The 17,165-nt window shown below is 50.9% G+C and overlaps 4 protein-coding genes across 4 annotated transcripts; 2 read left to right on the forward strand and 2 right to left on the reverse strand.

The window, feature by feature from the left end:
• Positions 1-1,243: 1,243 nt before the first annotated feature.
• UHO2_03961 (uncharacterized protein) lies at positions 1,244-5,794 on the forward strand (the record flags this gene model as incomplete). The annotated part of the gene is made up of 4 exons (XM_041559918.1): positions 1,244-1,256; positions 1,372-1,552; positions 1,835-2,043; positions 2,142-5,794. 4 exons carry the CDS (start codon positions 1,244-1,246, stop codon positions 5,792-5,794), a joined length of 4,056 nt encoding a protein of 1,351 aa, XP_041415852.1.
• Positions 5,795-6,640: 846 nt separating this feature from the next.
• Positions 6,641-7,849, reverse strand: UHO2_03962 (uncharacterized protein; the record flags this gene model as incomplete). Its single annotated transcript, XM_041559919.1, has 2 exons — positions 6,641-6,917; positions 7,113-7,849. 2 exons carry the CDS (start codon positions 7,847-7,849, stop codon positions 6,641-6,643), a joined length of 1,014 nt encoding a protein of 337 aa, XP_041415853.1.
• Positions 7,850-8,635: 786 nt separating this feature from the next.
• UHO2_03963 (uncharacterized protein) lies at positions 8,636-12,695 on the reverse strand (the record flags this gene model as incomplete). Its single annotated transcript, XM_041559920.1, has 2 exons — positions 8,636-8,824; positions 9,114-12,695. The coding sequence occupies 2 exons, from the start codon at positions 12,693-12,695 to the stop codon at positions 8,636-8,638; spliced, it is 3,771 nt and encodes a 1,256-aa protein (XP_041415854.1).
• A 2,570-nt stretch (positions 12,696-15,265) lies between these two features.
• UHO2_03964 (uncharacterized protein) lies at positions 15,266-16,672 on the forward strand (the record flags this gene model as incomplete). Its single annotated transcript, XM_041559921.1, has 1 exon — positions 15,266-16,672. The coding sequence occupies one exon, from the start codon at positions 15,266-15,268 to the stop codon at positions 16,670-16,672; it is 1,407 nt and encodes a 468-aa protein (XP_041415855.1).
• Positions 16,673-17,165: the final 493 nt, after the last annotated feature.

The raw sequence follows: 17,165 nt of genomic DNA on the forward strand, positions 1-17,165 counted from the left end.
CTCCTATCATAGACTCATCTCCTCCTCCTGCTTGGTCTTCTGAGTGAGAGAGGTCCATTGTCTCCTCCCTGCTCAGTTGAGCTCGTTGTAATCGTTCCTCTCGATGACCCTGTCTGGTAAGCTCTAGCTGTGCTTCCAATAGAGTGAGTAGTCTATCGAGCTTATTGTTGAGGTCTGGGTCCGTCATGGTGATCGTGAGGAGCTGCTTGAACGATCCACTCTAATGTCAGGGGTCTCGCGCCTGAAACCCAGGTCAGTCTGTCGAGATACTCGGTGACTATCAAACTGTGCGACAGCTATTGTCTCGGTATCGGTGACTATCAAGTTGTGCAGTGACAGCGGGTGGCGTTCGTGGTATATACTATCGTAGGTTTCGGCTGACCTCTGTGGACACTCCGTTCAGGGGTAGCTCGGCACGATCGATATCAATGTTATGATGACACCAAGGTCTGGTGTGAGTGTTGATGATGATGAGGTTGATGGTGTTGGTGATGGGATTGGTGATGTCGATGATAATGAGGTTGATGGTGTTGGTGATAGGATTGGTGATGTCGATGATAATGAGGTTGATGGTGTTGGTGATAAGGTTGGTGGCGTCAACACGAGTGTCCAGTGTGTTGACTTGATGCTTGAAGTGATCCCCGGACCGCAGTGGACTACTGCCTTCGGTTCTATCTATATCCGGACCGCTAACCTGCTATGGGCGCCTTCGGACGTCAGGTAGTGGTGATACAACACACACACTACGATGAGGAGCAACCTTGATAGATTGCTGCTATGCTGACTGAAACTAATGTATACTTATGCTGAAGTGATAACTAGTTATGGTGAGTAGAGTGGATGGGGATCCACTCGACCTATGATGATGAGAAGCATGGTTATATACCTCTTCACAGCATTGCCAGCGATGCTGCTCCTGCTCTCTCTCCAGAGAGTACCTTCTTCATCGAGTACTGCTCAGGGGCCTCTCCTGCTTGGCACCCCTGTTCCTCTTGAGTGGTGTCGACTCCTTCGACACTGCTCCTCCTCCTCATGACCTGTGTCGACTCCTTCGACACTGCTCCTCCTCCTTTGATCAGTGACAGTTCCTTTGGCTCTTGTCTCTCGAGCCCCTGAATGGTAACCATCTGCATGCTCCTTGAGCTTGGTCCTCTTCGTGGCTGTGCATGCTCCTTGAGCTTGGTCCTCCTTTGCATGTGAGTCCATAGGAGTCCATGGTCTCCATGGAGACTGCACTACGACCATGCTCTCTACTGGTGTCGACTAGGTCTTCGATACCTGTGCTCCTTCCATATGAACCCATGACCCTCCTGCTTCTTGAGCATCCAGGCCCATGACATGATGCTCCTGGTGCCGCCACACGTCATGTAGAGCGGTTCAGAGACTTGGAAGGACAGGTCAACCTAGATGACAATGAGCTAGTGATTGATCTCTTCAGAGGTAGTCTCACTCGTAGCATACAGGAGAAGTTCGAGAGGAATCCACCTGGGAAGAGATGGGAGTGGTATCGAGAGGTCGAGGAGATCGATCGACAGAGGATGCTACTACAGCAGTCCTCGGCTAGACACTCACTACCAAACGCCACGTCACCTCCACTAAGAACTGGGTCTCGGCCAAATCAAAGTTCAATCCCCATCCGACAACCCACTCAACCTTATCCAGCTCGATCACCATCACAAGCAACTACACAAAACCTAAACAGACCAACTAACCGACCCCTTCCTCATCAACCCACCCAACCCTCGAAGCAAGGAAGCCCTGCTCCATCAGGTATCAACACCTGTCATGTATGCAAAGGTATCGGCCATTGGGCCAAAGACTGCCCCAGCAGGAGGGTAGACCCTCTTAGCTCTCGACCCATGGGACCAAAGGTTATGGTCACCACAGCAGACCCCTTCGAGGAGGCCACCGACTCAGGAGATGGCCTCACAGGCAGCACTGAGATGGGTGACCCCGAGGCCATGGACCTCAGCTCATACCAGCAACCCATGGACCTCGATCACGAGGAGGAGCACGATGATGATGACGACGAGGGAAACGTCAGTGGGGTGATGCACTGATGGCATGCATTGCTCTACAAACCTCCTCGCCATCACTCTGTATATATCAAGATTGTCAAGTATGTTTCTCTACCAGTGGAGGCAAAGCAGTACTGGAGCTCTCTGGAATGGTTCAAGACCATCCTGCTCGGATACTAGCTGATACCGGTGCTGGTTTGTCCATAGTCTCAGATTCTTTCATTAGTAAGTACCAAATACCCACAAAACCCATAAAAACAAGATCGATCCATGGTGTCACCGGGCACCAACTCTCCATCAATAGTTCTGCGAGCATGCAGGTATCTATTGGTACACACAATCTGGGTGTGGTCGAAGCTTCAGTGGCCGACACTGCAGACTATGACCTCATCCTGGGGTTCACTGAGCTACGGAGGCTCAAACCCACCATACAATGGGATACGGGCCAGCTGGAGTTCAAGACTCAGGAGCAGGACCGACCCCCTAGGAGACCCCCTGAAGCAGCAAGAGCAGGGGACCTAACCATGAGGAGACCAACCCTTCATGGTAACGAGTTTGTCTCAGCAGAGCGCATACTACAAGCAGCTCTGGAAGATGGACCCATAGGGTTCATGCTGTTAGAGGAGCCACCATCATCACTCCCAGCCTTTGGTTTTGTACCTACAGGCGCAGACAAAGGAGTCGAGATGGAGGTGGAGGTAGATAAGGTGGTGACGGCTGCAGACATACCAAAGCCATACCAACACCTGCGAGATGTGTTTGATGAGGTGGAAGCAGACAAGCTGCCCCATCATACCGAGCATGATCTCCACCTCGAGTTGATAGAAGGAGGGAAGCCACCTCAAGGGCCCTTATACCTTAAGGGACCCAAGGAGATGTCCGAGTTGAGGAGGTACTTGGATGAGAACCTCGAGAAGGGGTTCATAAGACCATCAAAGAGCCCGGCACGATCACCGGTGCTCTTCGTACCAAAGAAGGATGGAGGTCTCAGACTCTGTGTGGACTACAGAGGTCTCAACGAGATCACTGTCAAGAACAGGGCACCATTGCCCCTCATCGAGGAGCAGCTGTTCTTACTCAGGAAGGCAAGGATCTATACCAAGCTAGACCTTAGAGCAGCATACAACCTCATCCGGATTGCTAAAGGAGATGAATGGAAGACAGCTTTTGGCACTCAGTTGGGACTCTATGAGTACCTAGTGATGCCCTTTGGCCTAGCCAATGCTCCGGCTCACTTCCAGTCATTCATCAATGACATCTTCCGAGACATCATTGGGATATATGTGGTAGTATACCTAGATGACTTCCTGGTCTTCAGTGACACTGAAGAAGCACATGTGAAGCATGTCACTGAGGTCCTTACTCGCTTAAGGAGCAACAGGCTCTTTGCCAAGCTGTCGAAGTGTGAGTTCCACACCAAGACAGTCGAGTTCCTGGGGTACATCATCAAGCCAACGGGCATAGAGATGGACCCAGAAAAGGTGCGCACTGTCAAGGAGTGGCCAATGCCGGAGTCAATCCATGACATCCAGAGGTTCCTGGGTTTTGCCAACTTCTATCGAAGGTTCATAGCCCACTTTGCTCGCATAGCCAAGCCCTTGACAGCACTGGTAAAGCCTATAGAACGGTTCAAGAAGCTCGAGCTACCAGAGGAGGCCCAACAGGCCTTCCACAAGCTCATCCAGGCCTTCACATCAGCAGGAGTACTTCAGCACTTCGACTACCACCTTCCAACAAGGTTGGAGACTGATGCAAGTGACTTTGCTATAGCAGGAGTGCTCAAGCAGGAGCATGAAGGACGATGGCATCCAGTGGCCTTCTACTCTAGGAAGATGTCTTCTGCCGAGAAGAACTATGAGATCCATGATAAGGAGCTCCTAGCTGTGGTCGCCTGCCTCACTCAGTGGCGACACATGCTAGCTGGACTACCGAACCAACTGGTCATCCTCACTGACCATGAAGCCCTCAAGTACTTCAAGTCACAGAGACGCATCACAGGACGACAAGCTCGATGGGCAATACTACTAGCAGACTTCGACTTCATATTGCAGTATCGACCAGGAGACAAAGGTGGTGAGCCCGATGCTCTCACCAGAAGGACAGACATGCAACCAGCCGGTGAAGAGCAGGATCACAATGTAAGGCAACTACTGCCTCCTCGAGTGTTCAAGGAGACAGCAGACCATGACTCGCTCCTAGTGGCCCCCATGATCTCGATGGAGTCCATAGCATCAAAAGGTCTCAAAGACCTGGTCAAGATCTTCCAGCCTTTAGACCAAGAGCTACAGGAGATACATAGGAAGAAGCCTTTCGAACTCAAGGATGACTTATGGTACAGTGGAGGAAGGTTGGTTATCCCCAAGGTGATCATGCCAGGGAGGACCAACAACCGACACTCAAGGAGTGCCAAGGAGGTAGATGGACAGTCTCTCTCTGTAGAGCATCTGCGATTCATGGTGATGACCCAATGTCATGATGGTATCACTGCTGGACACGTAGGAAGAGATGCTACCATCAAGGCAGCTCAACGACATTACTGGTGGCCAAACATGACAGCTTGGATTGCAGACTATGTAGCAAGTTGTCCTGTATGTGCTAGGTACAAAGCTCCTCGTCATCGTCCATATGGTTTGCTACAGCCACTAGCAACCCCAGACAGGCCCTGGGGCTCCATATCCCTCGACTTCATTGAAGGACTACCACCATCAAAGAAGTATGACTCCAAGACCTATGACTCTATACTAGTCATCGTCGACAGGTTAACCAAGTTTGCCATACTAGCTCCAACCCATAAGACAGTCACAGCCAAACAGACTGCAGTATTGCTATATGGACACATGGTTAGACTCTTCGGATATCCAGATCACATGGTCTCGGACCGAGGCAGGCAGTTCATATCAGGAGCATGGAAGGCATTTGCAGAGCAAATGGGTGTGAAGCACTCACTTAGCACGGCTTACCATCCTCAAACTGATGGTCAGACAGAGAGAGTCAATCAGGTCATAGAGCAATATCTCAGGATGTACTGCAACTATGAGCAGAATGACTGGGCCAACCTGCTGGACACTGCGGCCTTTGTATACAACAACACGGTCCACAACAGCATTGGTGTCTCACCATTCTTTGCATGCTATGGATGGAACCCCAAAGCTCATCCTGACATCCCTCAACGACTAGGAGTCAATGATCCAGGTCGCTTCGAGTACCTCATGGATGGAAAGGAGCGTTGCAAGTACCTCCAGGAGCAGATCAGAGAGGCACAACGTAGATCAGTAAACCAGTATAACAGGAAGCACAAGGACATCGAGTTTAAGGTGGGTGATATGGTCTATATCAACCGACGAAACTGGAAGACAAGGAGACCCACACCCAAGTTAGACACCCGGTTCGCAGGACCCTACCCAGTTCAGGAACGGGTAGGACGCCGAGCTTATCGAATCACATTGCCAGCAAACCTTAGGGTGCATGATGTGTTCCATGTCTCCATGCTCGAGCCAGCAAGAACAAGTTCTCTTCCTCAACGTGCTGAACAGCCCACCATACCATCACTTCCAGATGAGGACCTCGATTTCGAAGTCGAAGCACTCATCGACAAGCGCTCACACAATGGGACTACGGAATACAAGGTGTTGTGGAGAGGGTATTCAGAGGAAGCTGCTTCATGGGAACCAGTAGAGAACCTCAACTGTCCCGACCTCATCCAGGAGTATGAGGTGTCGGAGGGGGGACGAGTGAGTAGACAGAGTGGAGAAAGGAGGGGAGAACAGGAGGAGTAGAGAGAGGAAGAGGAAGGAGGATGACGTTGAGAAGAGGAAGGAGGATGACGTTGAGAAGAGGAAGGAGGATGACGTTGAGAAGAGGAAGGAGGATGACGTTGAGAAGAGGAAGGAGGATGACGTTGAGAGAAGGAGGAAGGATGATGTTGGCGACGTTGTCAAGGAGGAGGAGTCAGCATGAACCAGACCAGAGCATGCCTCGACGGAGCTCGGCTCTTAAGAGGGGGGTAGTGTCATGGGCCTGGATGCTCAAGAAGCAGGAGGGTCATGGGTTCATATGGAAGGAGCACAGGTATCGAAGACCTAGTCGACACCAGTAGAGAGCATGGTCGTAGTGCAGTCTCCATGGAGACCATGGACTCCTATGGACTCACATGCAAAGGAGGACCAAGCTCAAGGAGCATGCACAGCCACGAAGAGGACCAAGCTCAAGGAGCATGCAGATGGTTACCATTCAGGGGCTCGAGAGACAAGAGCCAAAGGAACTGTCACTGATCAAAGGAGGAGGAGCAGTGTCGAAGGAGTCGACACAGGTCATGAGGAGGAGGAGCAGTGTCGAAGGAGTCGACACCACTCAAGAGGAACAGGGGTGCCAAGCAGGAGAGGCCCCTGAGCAGTACTCGATGAAGAAGGTACTCTCTGGAGAGAGAGCAGGAGCAGCATCGCTGGCAATGCTGTGAAGAGGTATATAACCATGCTTCTCATCATCATAGGTCGAGTGGATCCCCATCCACTCTACTCACCATAACTAGTTATCACTTCAGCATAAGTATACATTAGTTTCAGTCAGCATAGCAGCAATCTATCAAGGTTGCTCCTCATCGTAGTGTGTGTGTTGTATCACCACTACCTGACGTCCGAAGGCGCCCATAGCAGGTTAGCGGTCCGGATATAGATAGAACCGAAGGCAGTAGTCCACTGCGGTCCGGGGATCACTTCAAGCATCAAGTCAACACACTGGACACTCGTGTTGACGCCACCAACCTTATCACCAACACCATCAACCTCATTATCATCGACATCACCAATCCTATCACCAACACCATCAACCTCATTATCATCGACATCACCAATCCCATCACCAACACCATCAACCTCATCATCATCAACACTCACACCAGACCTTGGTGTCATCATAACATTGATATCGATCGTGCCGAGCTACCCCTGAACGGAGTGTCCACAGAGGTCAGCCGAAACCTACGATAGTATATACCACGAACGCCACCCGCTGTCACTGCACAACTTGATAGTCACCGATACCGAGACAATAGCTGTCGCACAGTTTGATAGTCACCGAGTATCTCGACAGACTGACCTGGGTTTCAGGCGCGAGACCCCTGACACATCACTTGTGAGTCTGAGAGCCAACAGCTTGTTGTATGCCTCCATCCTAGCATTGCGTGGGTTGAACTGCTCTGACAGTCGCTCTGTGAAGTAGTGCCAATCATTGAACAACCTTCCTTCTCTAGCTCTATCAATACGGAGCTTGGAGGTCCACCACTCTCTTGCTGTCCCTTCCAGTTGAGCACCCATGTGATTGATCATCCTAGACTGCTCATACACCTGGTTGAACTTAAACCATGCTTCGGCTTCTAGAATGAAGATCTCCATGTCTCGGGGATTGAACTTTGGAAAGGGGGTGGCAATGGGCTTTGACCGGTTAAGCTCTGCCATGATGCTGGTATCCTCCTCGTGGTCCAGGGGGTAAGGATCCGTCCTAGTCCTGCTGTAGGGGTCCAGCTTAGTCTTGACATATCTTGGCCCCGTAGGTGAAGCATACTTCTCGTAGTTGATGTCCTCCTGCTCATCCAGGTTGAATGAGACTGATCGTCTTGGTCGTGGAGCTGGAGTAGGAGTATGTGGGTCTCCTATCATAGACTCATCTCCTCCTCCTGCTTGGTCTTCTGAGTGAGAGAGGTCCATTGTCTCCTCCCTGCTCAGTTGAGCTCGTTGTAATCGTTCCTCTCGATGACCCTGTCTGGTAAGCTCTAGCTGTGCTTCCAATAGAGTGAGTAGTCTATCGAGCTTATTGTTGAGGTCTGGGTCCGTCATGGTGATCGTGAGGAGCTGCTTGAACGATCCACTCTAATGTCAGGGGTCTCGCGCCTGAAACCCAGGTCGGTCTGTCGAGATACTCGGTGACTATCAAACTGTGCGACAGCTATTGTCTCGAGATACTCGGTGACTATCAAGTTGTGCAGTGACAGCAGGTGGCGTTCGTTGTATACACTATCGTAGGTTTCGACTGACCTCTGTGGACACTCCGTTCAGGGGTAGCTCGGCACGATCGATATCAATGTTATGATGACACCAAGGTCTGGTGTGAGTGTTAATGATGATGAGGTTGATGGTGTTGGTGATGGGATTGGTGATGTCGATGATAATGAGGTTGATGGTGTTGGTGATAAGGTTGGTGGCGTCAACACGAGTGTCCAGTGTGTTGACTTGATGCTTGAAGTGATCCCCGGACCGCAGTGGACTACTGCCTTCGGTTCTATCTATATCCGGACCGCTAACCTGCTATAGGCGCCTTCGGACGTCAGGTAGTGGTGATACAACACACACACTACGATGAGGAGCAACCTTGATAGATTGCTGCTATGCTGACTGAAACTAATGTATACTTATGCTGAAGTGATAACTAGTTATGGTGAGTAGAGTGGATGGGGATCCACTCGACCTATGATGATGAGAAAGCATGGTTATATACCTCTTCACAGCATTGCCAGCGATGCTGCTCCTGCTCTCTCTCCAGAGAGTACCTTCTTCATCGAGTATTGCTCAGGGGCCTCTCCTGCTTAGCACCCCTGTGCCTCTTGTCGACACTGCTCCTCCTCCTCATGACCTGGTGTCGACTCCTTCGACACTGCTCCTCCTCCTTTGATCAGTGACAGTTCCTTTGGCTCTTGTCTCTCGAGCCCCTGAATGGTAACCATCTGCATGCTCCTTGAGCTTGGTCCTCTTCGTGGCTTGTGCTTGGCCCTCCTTTGCATGTGAGTCCATAGGAGTCCATGGTCTCCATGGAGACTGCACTACGACCATGCTCTCTACTGGTGTCGACTAGGTCTTCGATACCTGTGCTCCTTCCATATGAACCCATGACCCTCCTGCTTCTTGAGCATCCAGGCCCATGACACTACCCCCCTCTTAAGAGCCGAGCTCCGTCGAGGCATGCTCTGGTCTGGTTCATGCTGACTCCTCCTCCTTGACAACATCGCCAACATCATCCTTCCTCCTTCTCTCAACGTCATCCTCCTTCCTCTTCCTCTCTCTACTCCTCCTGTTCTCTCCTCCTCTCTCCACTCTGTCTACTCACTCGTCCCCCCTCCGACACCTCATACTCCTGGATGAGGTCGGGACAGTTGAGGTTCTCTACTGGTTCCCATGAAGCAGCTTCCTCTGAGTACCCTCTCCACAACACCTTGTACTCCGTAGTCCCATTGTGTGAACGCTTGTCGATGAGTGCTTCGACTTCGAAATCGAGGTCCTCATCTGGAAGTGATGGTATGGTGGGCTGTTCAGCACGTTGAGGAAGAGAACTTGTTCTTGCTGGCTCGAGCATGGAGACATGGAACACATCATGCACCCTAAGGTTTGCTGGCAATGTGATTCGATAAGCTCGGCGTCCTACCCGTTCCTGAACTGGGTAGGGTCCTGCGAACCGGGTGTCTAACTTGGGTGTGGGTCTCCTTGTCTTCCAGTTTCGTCGGTTGATATAGACCATATCACCCACTTTAAACTCGATGTCCTTGTGCTTCCTGTTATACTGGTTTACTGATCTACGTTGTGCCTCTCTGATCTGCTCCTGGAGGTACTTGCAACGCTCCTTTCCATCCATGAGGTACTCGAAGCGACCTGGATCATTGACTCCTAGTCGTTGAGGGATGTCAGGATGAGCTTTGGGGTTCCATCCATAGCATGCAAAGAATGGTGAGACACCAATGCTGTTGTGGACCGTGTTGTTATATACAAAGGCCGCAGTGTCCAGCAGGTTGGCCCAGTCATTCTGCTCATAGTTGCAGTACATCCTGAGATATTGCTCTATGAGCTGATTGACTCTCTCTGTCTGACCATCAGTTTGAGGATGGTAGGCCATGCTAAGTGAGTGCTTCACACCCATTTGCTCTGCAAATGCCTTCCATGCTCCTGATATGAACTGCCTGCCTCGGTCCGAGACCATGTGATCTGGGTATCCGAAGAGTCTAACCATGTGTCCATATAGCAATACTGCAGTCTGTTTGGCTGTGACTGTCTTATGGGTTGGAGCTAGTATGGCAAACTTGGTTAACCTGTCGACGATGACTAGGATAGAGTCATAGGTCTTGGAGTCATACTTCTTTGATGGTGGTAGTCCTTCAATGAAGTCGAGGGATATGGAGCCCCAGGGCCTGTCTGGGGTTGCTAGTGGCTGTAGCAAACCATATGGACGATGACGAGGAGCTTTGTACCTAGCACATACAGGACAACTTGCTACATAGTCTGCAATCCAAGCTGTCATGTTTGGCCACCAGTAATGTCGTTGAGCTGCCTTGATGGTAGCATCTCTTCCTACGTGTCCAGCAGTGATACCATCATGACATTGGGTCATCACCATGAATCGCAGATGCTCTACAGAGAGAGACTGTCCATCTACCTCCTTGGCACTCCTTGAGTGTCGGTTGTTGGTCCTCCCTGGCATGATCACCTTGGGGATAACCAACCTTCCTCCACTGTACCATAAGTCATCCTTGAGTTCGAAAGGCTTCTTCCTATGTATCTCCTGTAGCTCTTGGTCTAAAGGCTGGAAGATCTTGACCAGGTCTTTGAGACCTTTTGATGCTATGGACTCCATCGAGATCATGGGGGCCACTAGGAGCGAGTCATGGTCTGCTGTCTCCTTGAACACTCGAGGAGGCAGTAGTTGCCTTACATTGTGATCCTGCTCTTCACCGGCTGGTTGCATGTCTGTCCTTCTGGTGAGAGCATCGGGCTCACCACCTTTGTCTCCTGGTCGATACTGCAATATGAAGTCGAAGTCTGCTAGTAGTATTGCCCATCGAGCTTGTCGTCCTGTGATGCGTCTCTGTGACTTGAAGTACTTGAGGGCTTCATGGTCAGTGAGGATGACCAGTTGGTTCGGTAGTCCAGCTAGCATGTGTCGCCACTGAGTGAGGCAGGCGACCACAGCTAGGAGCTCCTTATCATGGATCTCATAGTTCTTCTCGGCAGAAGACATCTTCCTAGAGTAGAAGGCCACTGGATGCCATCGTCCTTCATGCTCCTGCTTGAGCACTCCTGCTATAGCAAAGTCACTTGCATCAGTCTCCAACCTTGTTGGAAGGTGGTAGTCGAAGTGCTGAAGCACTCCTGCTGATGTGAAGGCCTGGATGAGCTTGTGGAAGGCCTGTTGGGCCTCCTCTGGTAGCTCGAGCTTCTTGAACCGTTCTATAGGCTTTACCAGTGCTGTCAAGGGCTTGGCTATGCGAGCAAAGTGGGCTATGAACCTTCGATAGAAGTTGGCAAAACCCAGGAACCTCTGGATGTCATGGATTGACTCTGGCATTGGCCACTCCTTGACAGTGCGCACCTTTTCTGGGTCCATCTCTATGCCCGTTGGCTTGATGATGTACCCCAGGAACTCGACTGTCTTGGTGTGGAACTCACACTTCGACAGCTTAGCAAAGAGCCTGTTGCTCCTTAAGCGAGTGAGGACCTCGGTGACATGCTTCACATGTACCTCTTCAGTGTCACTGAAGATCAGGAAGTCATCTAAGTATACCACTACATATACTCCAATGATGTCTCGGAAGATGTCATTGATGAATGACTGGAAGTGAGCCGGAGCATTGGCTAGGCCAAAGGGCATCACTAGGTACTCATAGAGTCCCAACTGAGTGCCAAAAGCTGTCTTCCATTCATCTCCTTTAGCAATCCGGATGAGGTTGTATGCTGCTCTAAGGTCTAGCTTGGTATAGATCCTTGCCTTCCTGAGTAAGAACAGCTGCTCCTCGATGAGGGGCAATGGTGCCCTGTTCTTGACAGTGATCTCGTTGAGACCTCTGTAGTCCACACAGAGTCTGAGACCTCCATCCTTCTTTGGTACGAAGAGCACTGGTGATCGTGCCGGGCTCTTCGATGGTCTTATGAACCCCTTCTCGAGGTTCTCATCCAAGTATCTCCTCAACTCGGACATCTCCTTGGGTCCCTTAAGGTATAGGGGCCCTTGAGGTGGCTTCCCTCCTTCTATCAACTCGAGGTGGAGATCATGCTCGGTATGATGGGGCAGCTTGTCTGCTTCCACCTCATCAAACACATCTCGCAGGTGTTGGTATGGCTTTGGTATGTCTGCAGCCGTCACCACCTTATCTACCTCCACCTCCATCTCGACTCCTTTGTCTGCGCCTGTAGGTACAAAACCAAAGGCTGGGAGTGATGATGGTGGCTCCTCTAACAGCATGAACCCTATGGGTCCATCTTCCAGAGCTGCTCGTAGTATGCGCTCTGCTGAGACAAACTCGTTACCATGAAGGGTTGGTCTCCTCATGGTTAGGTCCCCTGCTCTTGCTGCTTCAGGGGGTCTCCTAGGGGGTCGGTCCTGCTCCTGAGTCTTGAACTCCAGCTGGCCCGTATCCCATTGTATGGTGGGTTTGAGCCTCCGTAGCTCAGTGAACCCCAGGATGAGGTCATAGTCCGCAGTGTCGGCCACTGAAGCTTCGACCACACCCAGATTGTGTGTACCAATAGATACCTGCATGCTCGCAGAACTATTGATGGAGAGTTGGTGCCCGGTGACACCATGGATCGATCTTGTTTTTATGGGTTTTGTGGGTATTTGGTACTTACTAATGAAAGAATCTGAGACTATGGACAAACCAGCACCGGTATCAGCTAGTATCCGAGCAGGATGGTCTTGAACCATTCCAGAGAGCTCCAGTACTGCTTTGCCTCCACTGGTAGAGAAACATACTTGACAATCTTGATATATACAGAGTGATGGCGAGGAGGTTTGTAGAGCAATGCATGCCATCAGTGCATCACCCCACTGACGTTTCCCTCGTCGTCATCATCATCGTGCTCCTCCTCGTGATCGGGGTCCATGGGTTGCTGGTATGAACTGAGGTCCATGGCCTCGGGGTCACCCGTCTCAGTGCTGCCTGTGGGGCCATCTCCTGAGTCGGTGGCCTCCTCGAAGGGGTCTGCTGTGGTGACCATAACCTTTGGTCCCATGGGTCGAGAGCTAAGAGGGTTTACCCTCCTGCTGGGGCAGTCTCTGGCCCAATGGCCGATACCCTTGCATACATGACAGGTGTTGATACCTGATGGAGCAGGGCTTCCTTGCTTCGAGGGTTGGGTGGGATGATGAGGAAGGGGTCGGTTTAGGTTTTGTATAGTTGCTTGTGTAGTTGCTTGTGATGGTGATCGAGCTGGATAAGGTTGAGTGGGTTGTCGGATGGGGATTGAACTTTGATTTGGCCGAGACCCAGTTCTTAGTGGAGGCGACGTGGCATTTGGAAGTGAGTGTCTAGCCGAGGACTGCTGTAGTAGCATCCTCTGTCGATCGATCTCCTCGACCTCTCGATACCACTCCCATCTCTTCCCAGGTGGATTCCTCTCGAACTTCTCCTGTATGCTACGAGTGAGACTACCTCTGAAGAGATCAATCACTAGCTCATTGTCATCTAGGTTGACCTGTCCTTCCAAGTCTCTGAACCGCTCTACATGACGTGTGGCGGCACCAGGAGCATCACTTGTGAGTCTGAGAGCCAACAGCTTGTTGTATGCCTCCATCCTAGCATTGCGTGGGTTGAACTGCTCTGACAGTCGCTCTGTGAAGTAGTGCCAATCATTGAACAACCTTCCTTCTCTAGCTCTATCAATACGGAGCTTGGAGGTCCACCACTCTCTTGCTGTCCCTTCCAGTTGAGCACCCATGTGATTGATCATCCTAGACTGCTCATACACCTGGTTGAACTTAAACCATGCTTCGGCTTCTAGAATGAAGATCTCCATGTCTCGGGGATTGAACTTTGGAAAGGGGGTGGCAATGGGCTTTGACCGGTTAAGCTCTGCCATGATGCTGGTATCCTCCTCGTGGTCCAGGGGGTAAGGGTCCGTCCTAGTCCTGCTGTAGGGGTCCAGCTTAGTCTTGACATATCTTGGCCCAGTAGGTGAAGCATACTTCTCGTAGTTGATGTCCTCTTGCTCATCCAGGTTGAATGAGACTGATCGTCTTGGTCGTGGAGCTGGAGTAGGAGTATGTGGGTCTCCTATCATAGACTCATCTCCTCCTCCTGCTTGGTCTTCTGAGTGAGAGAGGTCCATTGTCTCCTCCCTGCTCAGTTGAGCTCGTTGTAATCGTTCCTCTCGATGACCCTGTCTGGTAAGCTCTAGCTGTGCTTCCAATAGAGTGAGTAGTCTATCGAGCTTGTTGTTGAGGTCTGGGTCCGTCATGGTGATCGTGAGGAGCTGCTTGAACGATCCACTCTAATGTCAGGGGTCTCGCGCCTGAAACCCAGGTCGGTCTGTCGAGATACTCGGTGACTATCAAACTGTGCGACAGCTATTGTCTCGAGATACTCGGTGACTATCAAGTTGTGCAGTGACAGCAGGTGGCGTTTGTTGTATATACTATCGTAGGTTCCGGCTGGCCTCTGTGGACACTCCGTTCAGGGGTAGCTCGGCACGATCAATATCAATGTTATGATGACACCAAGGTCTGGTGTGGGTGTTGATGATGATGAGGTTGATGGTGTTGGTGCTGAGATTGGTGATGTCGATGATAATGAGGTTGATGGTGTTGATGATAAGATTGGTGGCGTCAACACGAGTGTCCAGTGTGTTGACTTGATGCTTTGAAGTGATCCCCGGACCGCAGTGGACTACTGCCTTCGGTTCTATCTATATCCGGACCGCTAACCTGCTATGGGCGCCTTCGGACGTCAGGTAGTGGTGATACAACACGCACACTACGATGAGGAACAACCTTGATAGATTGCTGCTATGCTGACTAAAACTAATGTATACTTATGCTGAAGTGATAACTAGTTATGGTGAGTAGAGTGGATGGGGATCCACTCGACCTATGATGATGAGAAAGCATGGTTATATACCTCTTCACAGCATTGCCAGCGATGCTGCTCCTGCTCTCTCTCCAGAGAGTACCTTCTTCATCGAGTACTGCTCAGGGGCCTCTCCTGCTTGGCACCCCTGTGCCTCTTGTCGACACTGCTCCTCTTCCTCATGATCAGTGACAGTTCCTTTGGCTCTTGTCTCTCGAGCCCCTGAGTGGTAACCATCTGCATGCTCCTTGAGCTTGGTCCTCTTCGTGGCTGTGCTTGGCCCTCCTTTGCATGTGAGTCCATAGGAGTCCATGGTCTCCATGGAGACTGCACTACGACCATGCTCTCTACTGGTGTCGACTAGGTCTTCGATACCTGTGCTCCTTCCATATGAACCCATGACCCTCCTGCTTCTTGAGCATCCAGGCCCATGACAGAAACCTTCTCTCCAGTAGCACCCCTCGGAGCGATCAGAGCCATCTTAGCACTAGCAGTGCAGAACAACTGGGAGGTACATGCTCTGGACATCACTATGGCTTACTTGAACTCCACGTTAAAGGAAGCAATCTACATGAAGCCGCCAGGAGGATCAGGAGTAGCACCCGGCAAGGTGTACAAGGTAGTCAAGGGCCTATATGGCCTAAAGCAGTCTGGGCGAGAATGGAATCAGGAGTTTGACAGGTCTTTGCGACGCATGGGATTCTTCCAGGTAGAGTGCGCTCCCTGCATCTACACCAAGGGACAGGGTGAAGATATGGCCATTGTGGTCATCTACGTCGATGATACACTAGTCATAGCACCACAGCTGGAAACGGTCCTAAAGGTTAAGAAGCAGATTGGTCAGAGATGGAAGATGGAAGATAGTGGTGAGGTCTCTCACTTCTTGGGCATCAAAATCAGTCGAAACCGTGCGATGCGCACCATGACGATTGGTCAGTCAGGGTACATCGACCAAGTGCTGGCAAAGCACTTGGACAAACGCACGAAGCCGACCATGGTTCCAATGCAGAGCATACCGGAGGGAACCCTTGTCGCAAGCGCAGCACAACAGAAGGAGTATCCGGTGATTGTTGGCAAGCTGCTCTGGGTCGCCAACAGCACCCGGCCCGACCTTAGTCTCACCGTGGGTGTTCTCGCTAGGCACATGCGTGAACCATCGCAGGAGCATTATCAGGCAGCACAAAGGGTCTTACGCTACCTCGAAAGCACAAGGCAGGTTGGGTTGGTTTATAGGGCAAGTGAGTCGCAAGAGCCACTGGTTGCACACAGCGATGCAAACTGGGCAAGCGATGCCACCATACAGAGAAGAAGCACATCGGGGTCAGTGGCGTTAGTGTACGGGAACTTAGTAGCCTGGAAGTCAGCGACACAAAAATGCGTGTCATTGTCTGCTGTCGAGGCAGAGTTCATTGCAGCCACGGAAGCAACACGTGAGGTGCTCTTCCTCAAGCAGCTACTACGCTCAATTGGCATTGCCACAGGCACACCGACGGTCTACTCGGACAACACTGGTTGCATACAGGTTAGTAAGGACCCAGCACAGCACTGGAAGCTTAAGCACATCGACACCAAGTATCACTTCGTCCGTAACAACGTACAAGAGGGAAGGGTGCAGATCAAGTACGTAGACACCACAAGAAACTTGGCAGATGTACTCACGAAACCCATTGGGAGGCAGGCAATGCAGCAAGCAAGATCTGGGCTACACCTGCAAATACCGGCAGCAGTGTACGGAACGGGGTCCCCGAGCTATGCAACAGTGTTGAAGAACGGAGGTCACACCTTGAAGCAACAGCATAATGAACAGGGTACATATGCTGTTGAGGGGGGGAGTTGAAGTAGATAAAGCCGCACAAAGCGTGGAGACAGTGAAGGTAGTGCTTACGGCCGAGTAAAAGGCCTGAACATCTTAGCACGGACCACATGTGTCACAACCTACTCAAGGCAAATGCTTTGTTATGCTCCGTAGTCCGCCGCTCTTCTTTTGTATATATAGACTCCTAGCTCTCTCGCTCTCTCTCTCTCCTACTATCATCATCAACAAAGACACCTCAACCCCAACCACTGACGAATGACTCCAAGACGCTGACGAATGACTTCAACTGAGTGAGAGGTTGACAGGCAGGAAAGAAGAGCGGAGATTACAGCGACGGTGCCAGGGTGAACGAATACAACAAATAGCAAGGCGGAAAATGCCGAACGAATAAGAAAAAGAAAAAAGAAAAGAAAAAGAAAAAGAAAAAGAAAAAGAAAAAGAAAAAGGTTGCTTACTTACCGTGATCTTGGGAAAAGGTTCATTTTTGGAAGAAAAAGGCTCCGAAAAAAGGCAC

The sequence above is a fragment of the Ustilago hordei genome, assembly GCF_900519145.1.
Source record: "Ustilago hordei strain Uho2 genome assembly, contig: UHO2_contig_07, whole genome shotgun sequence".
NCBI lineage: Eukaryota > Fungi > Basidiomycota > Ustilaginomycetes > Ustilaginales > Ustilaginaceae > Ustilago > Ustilago hordei.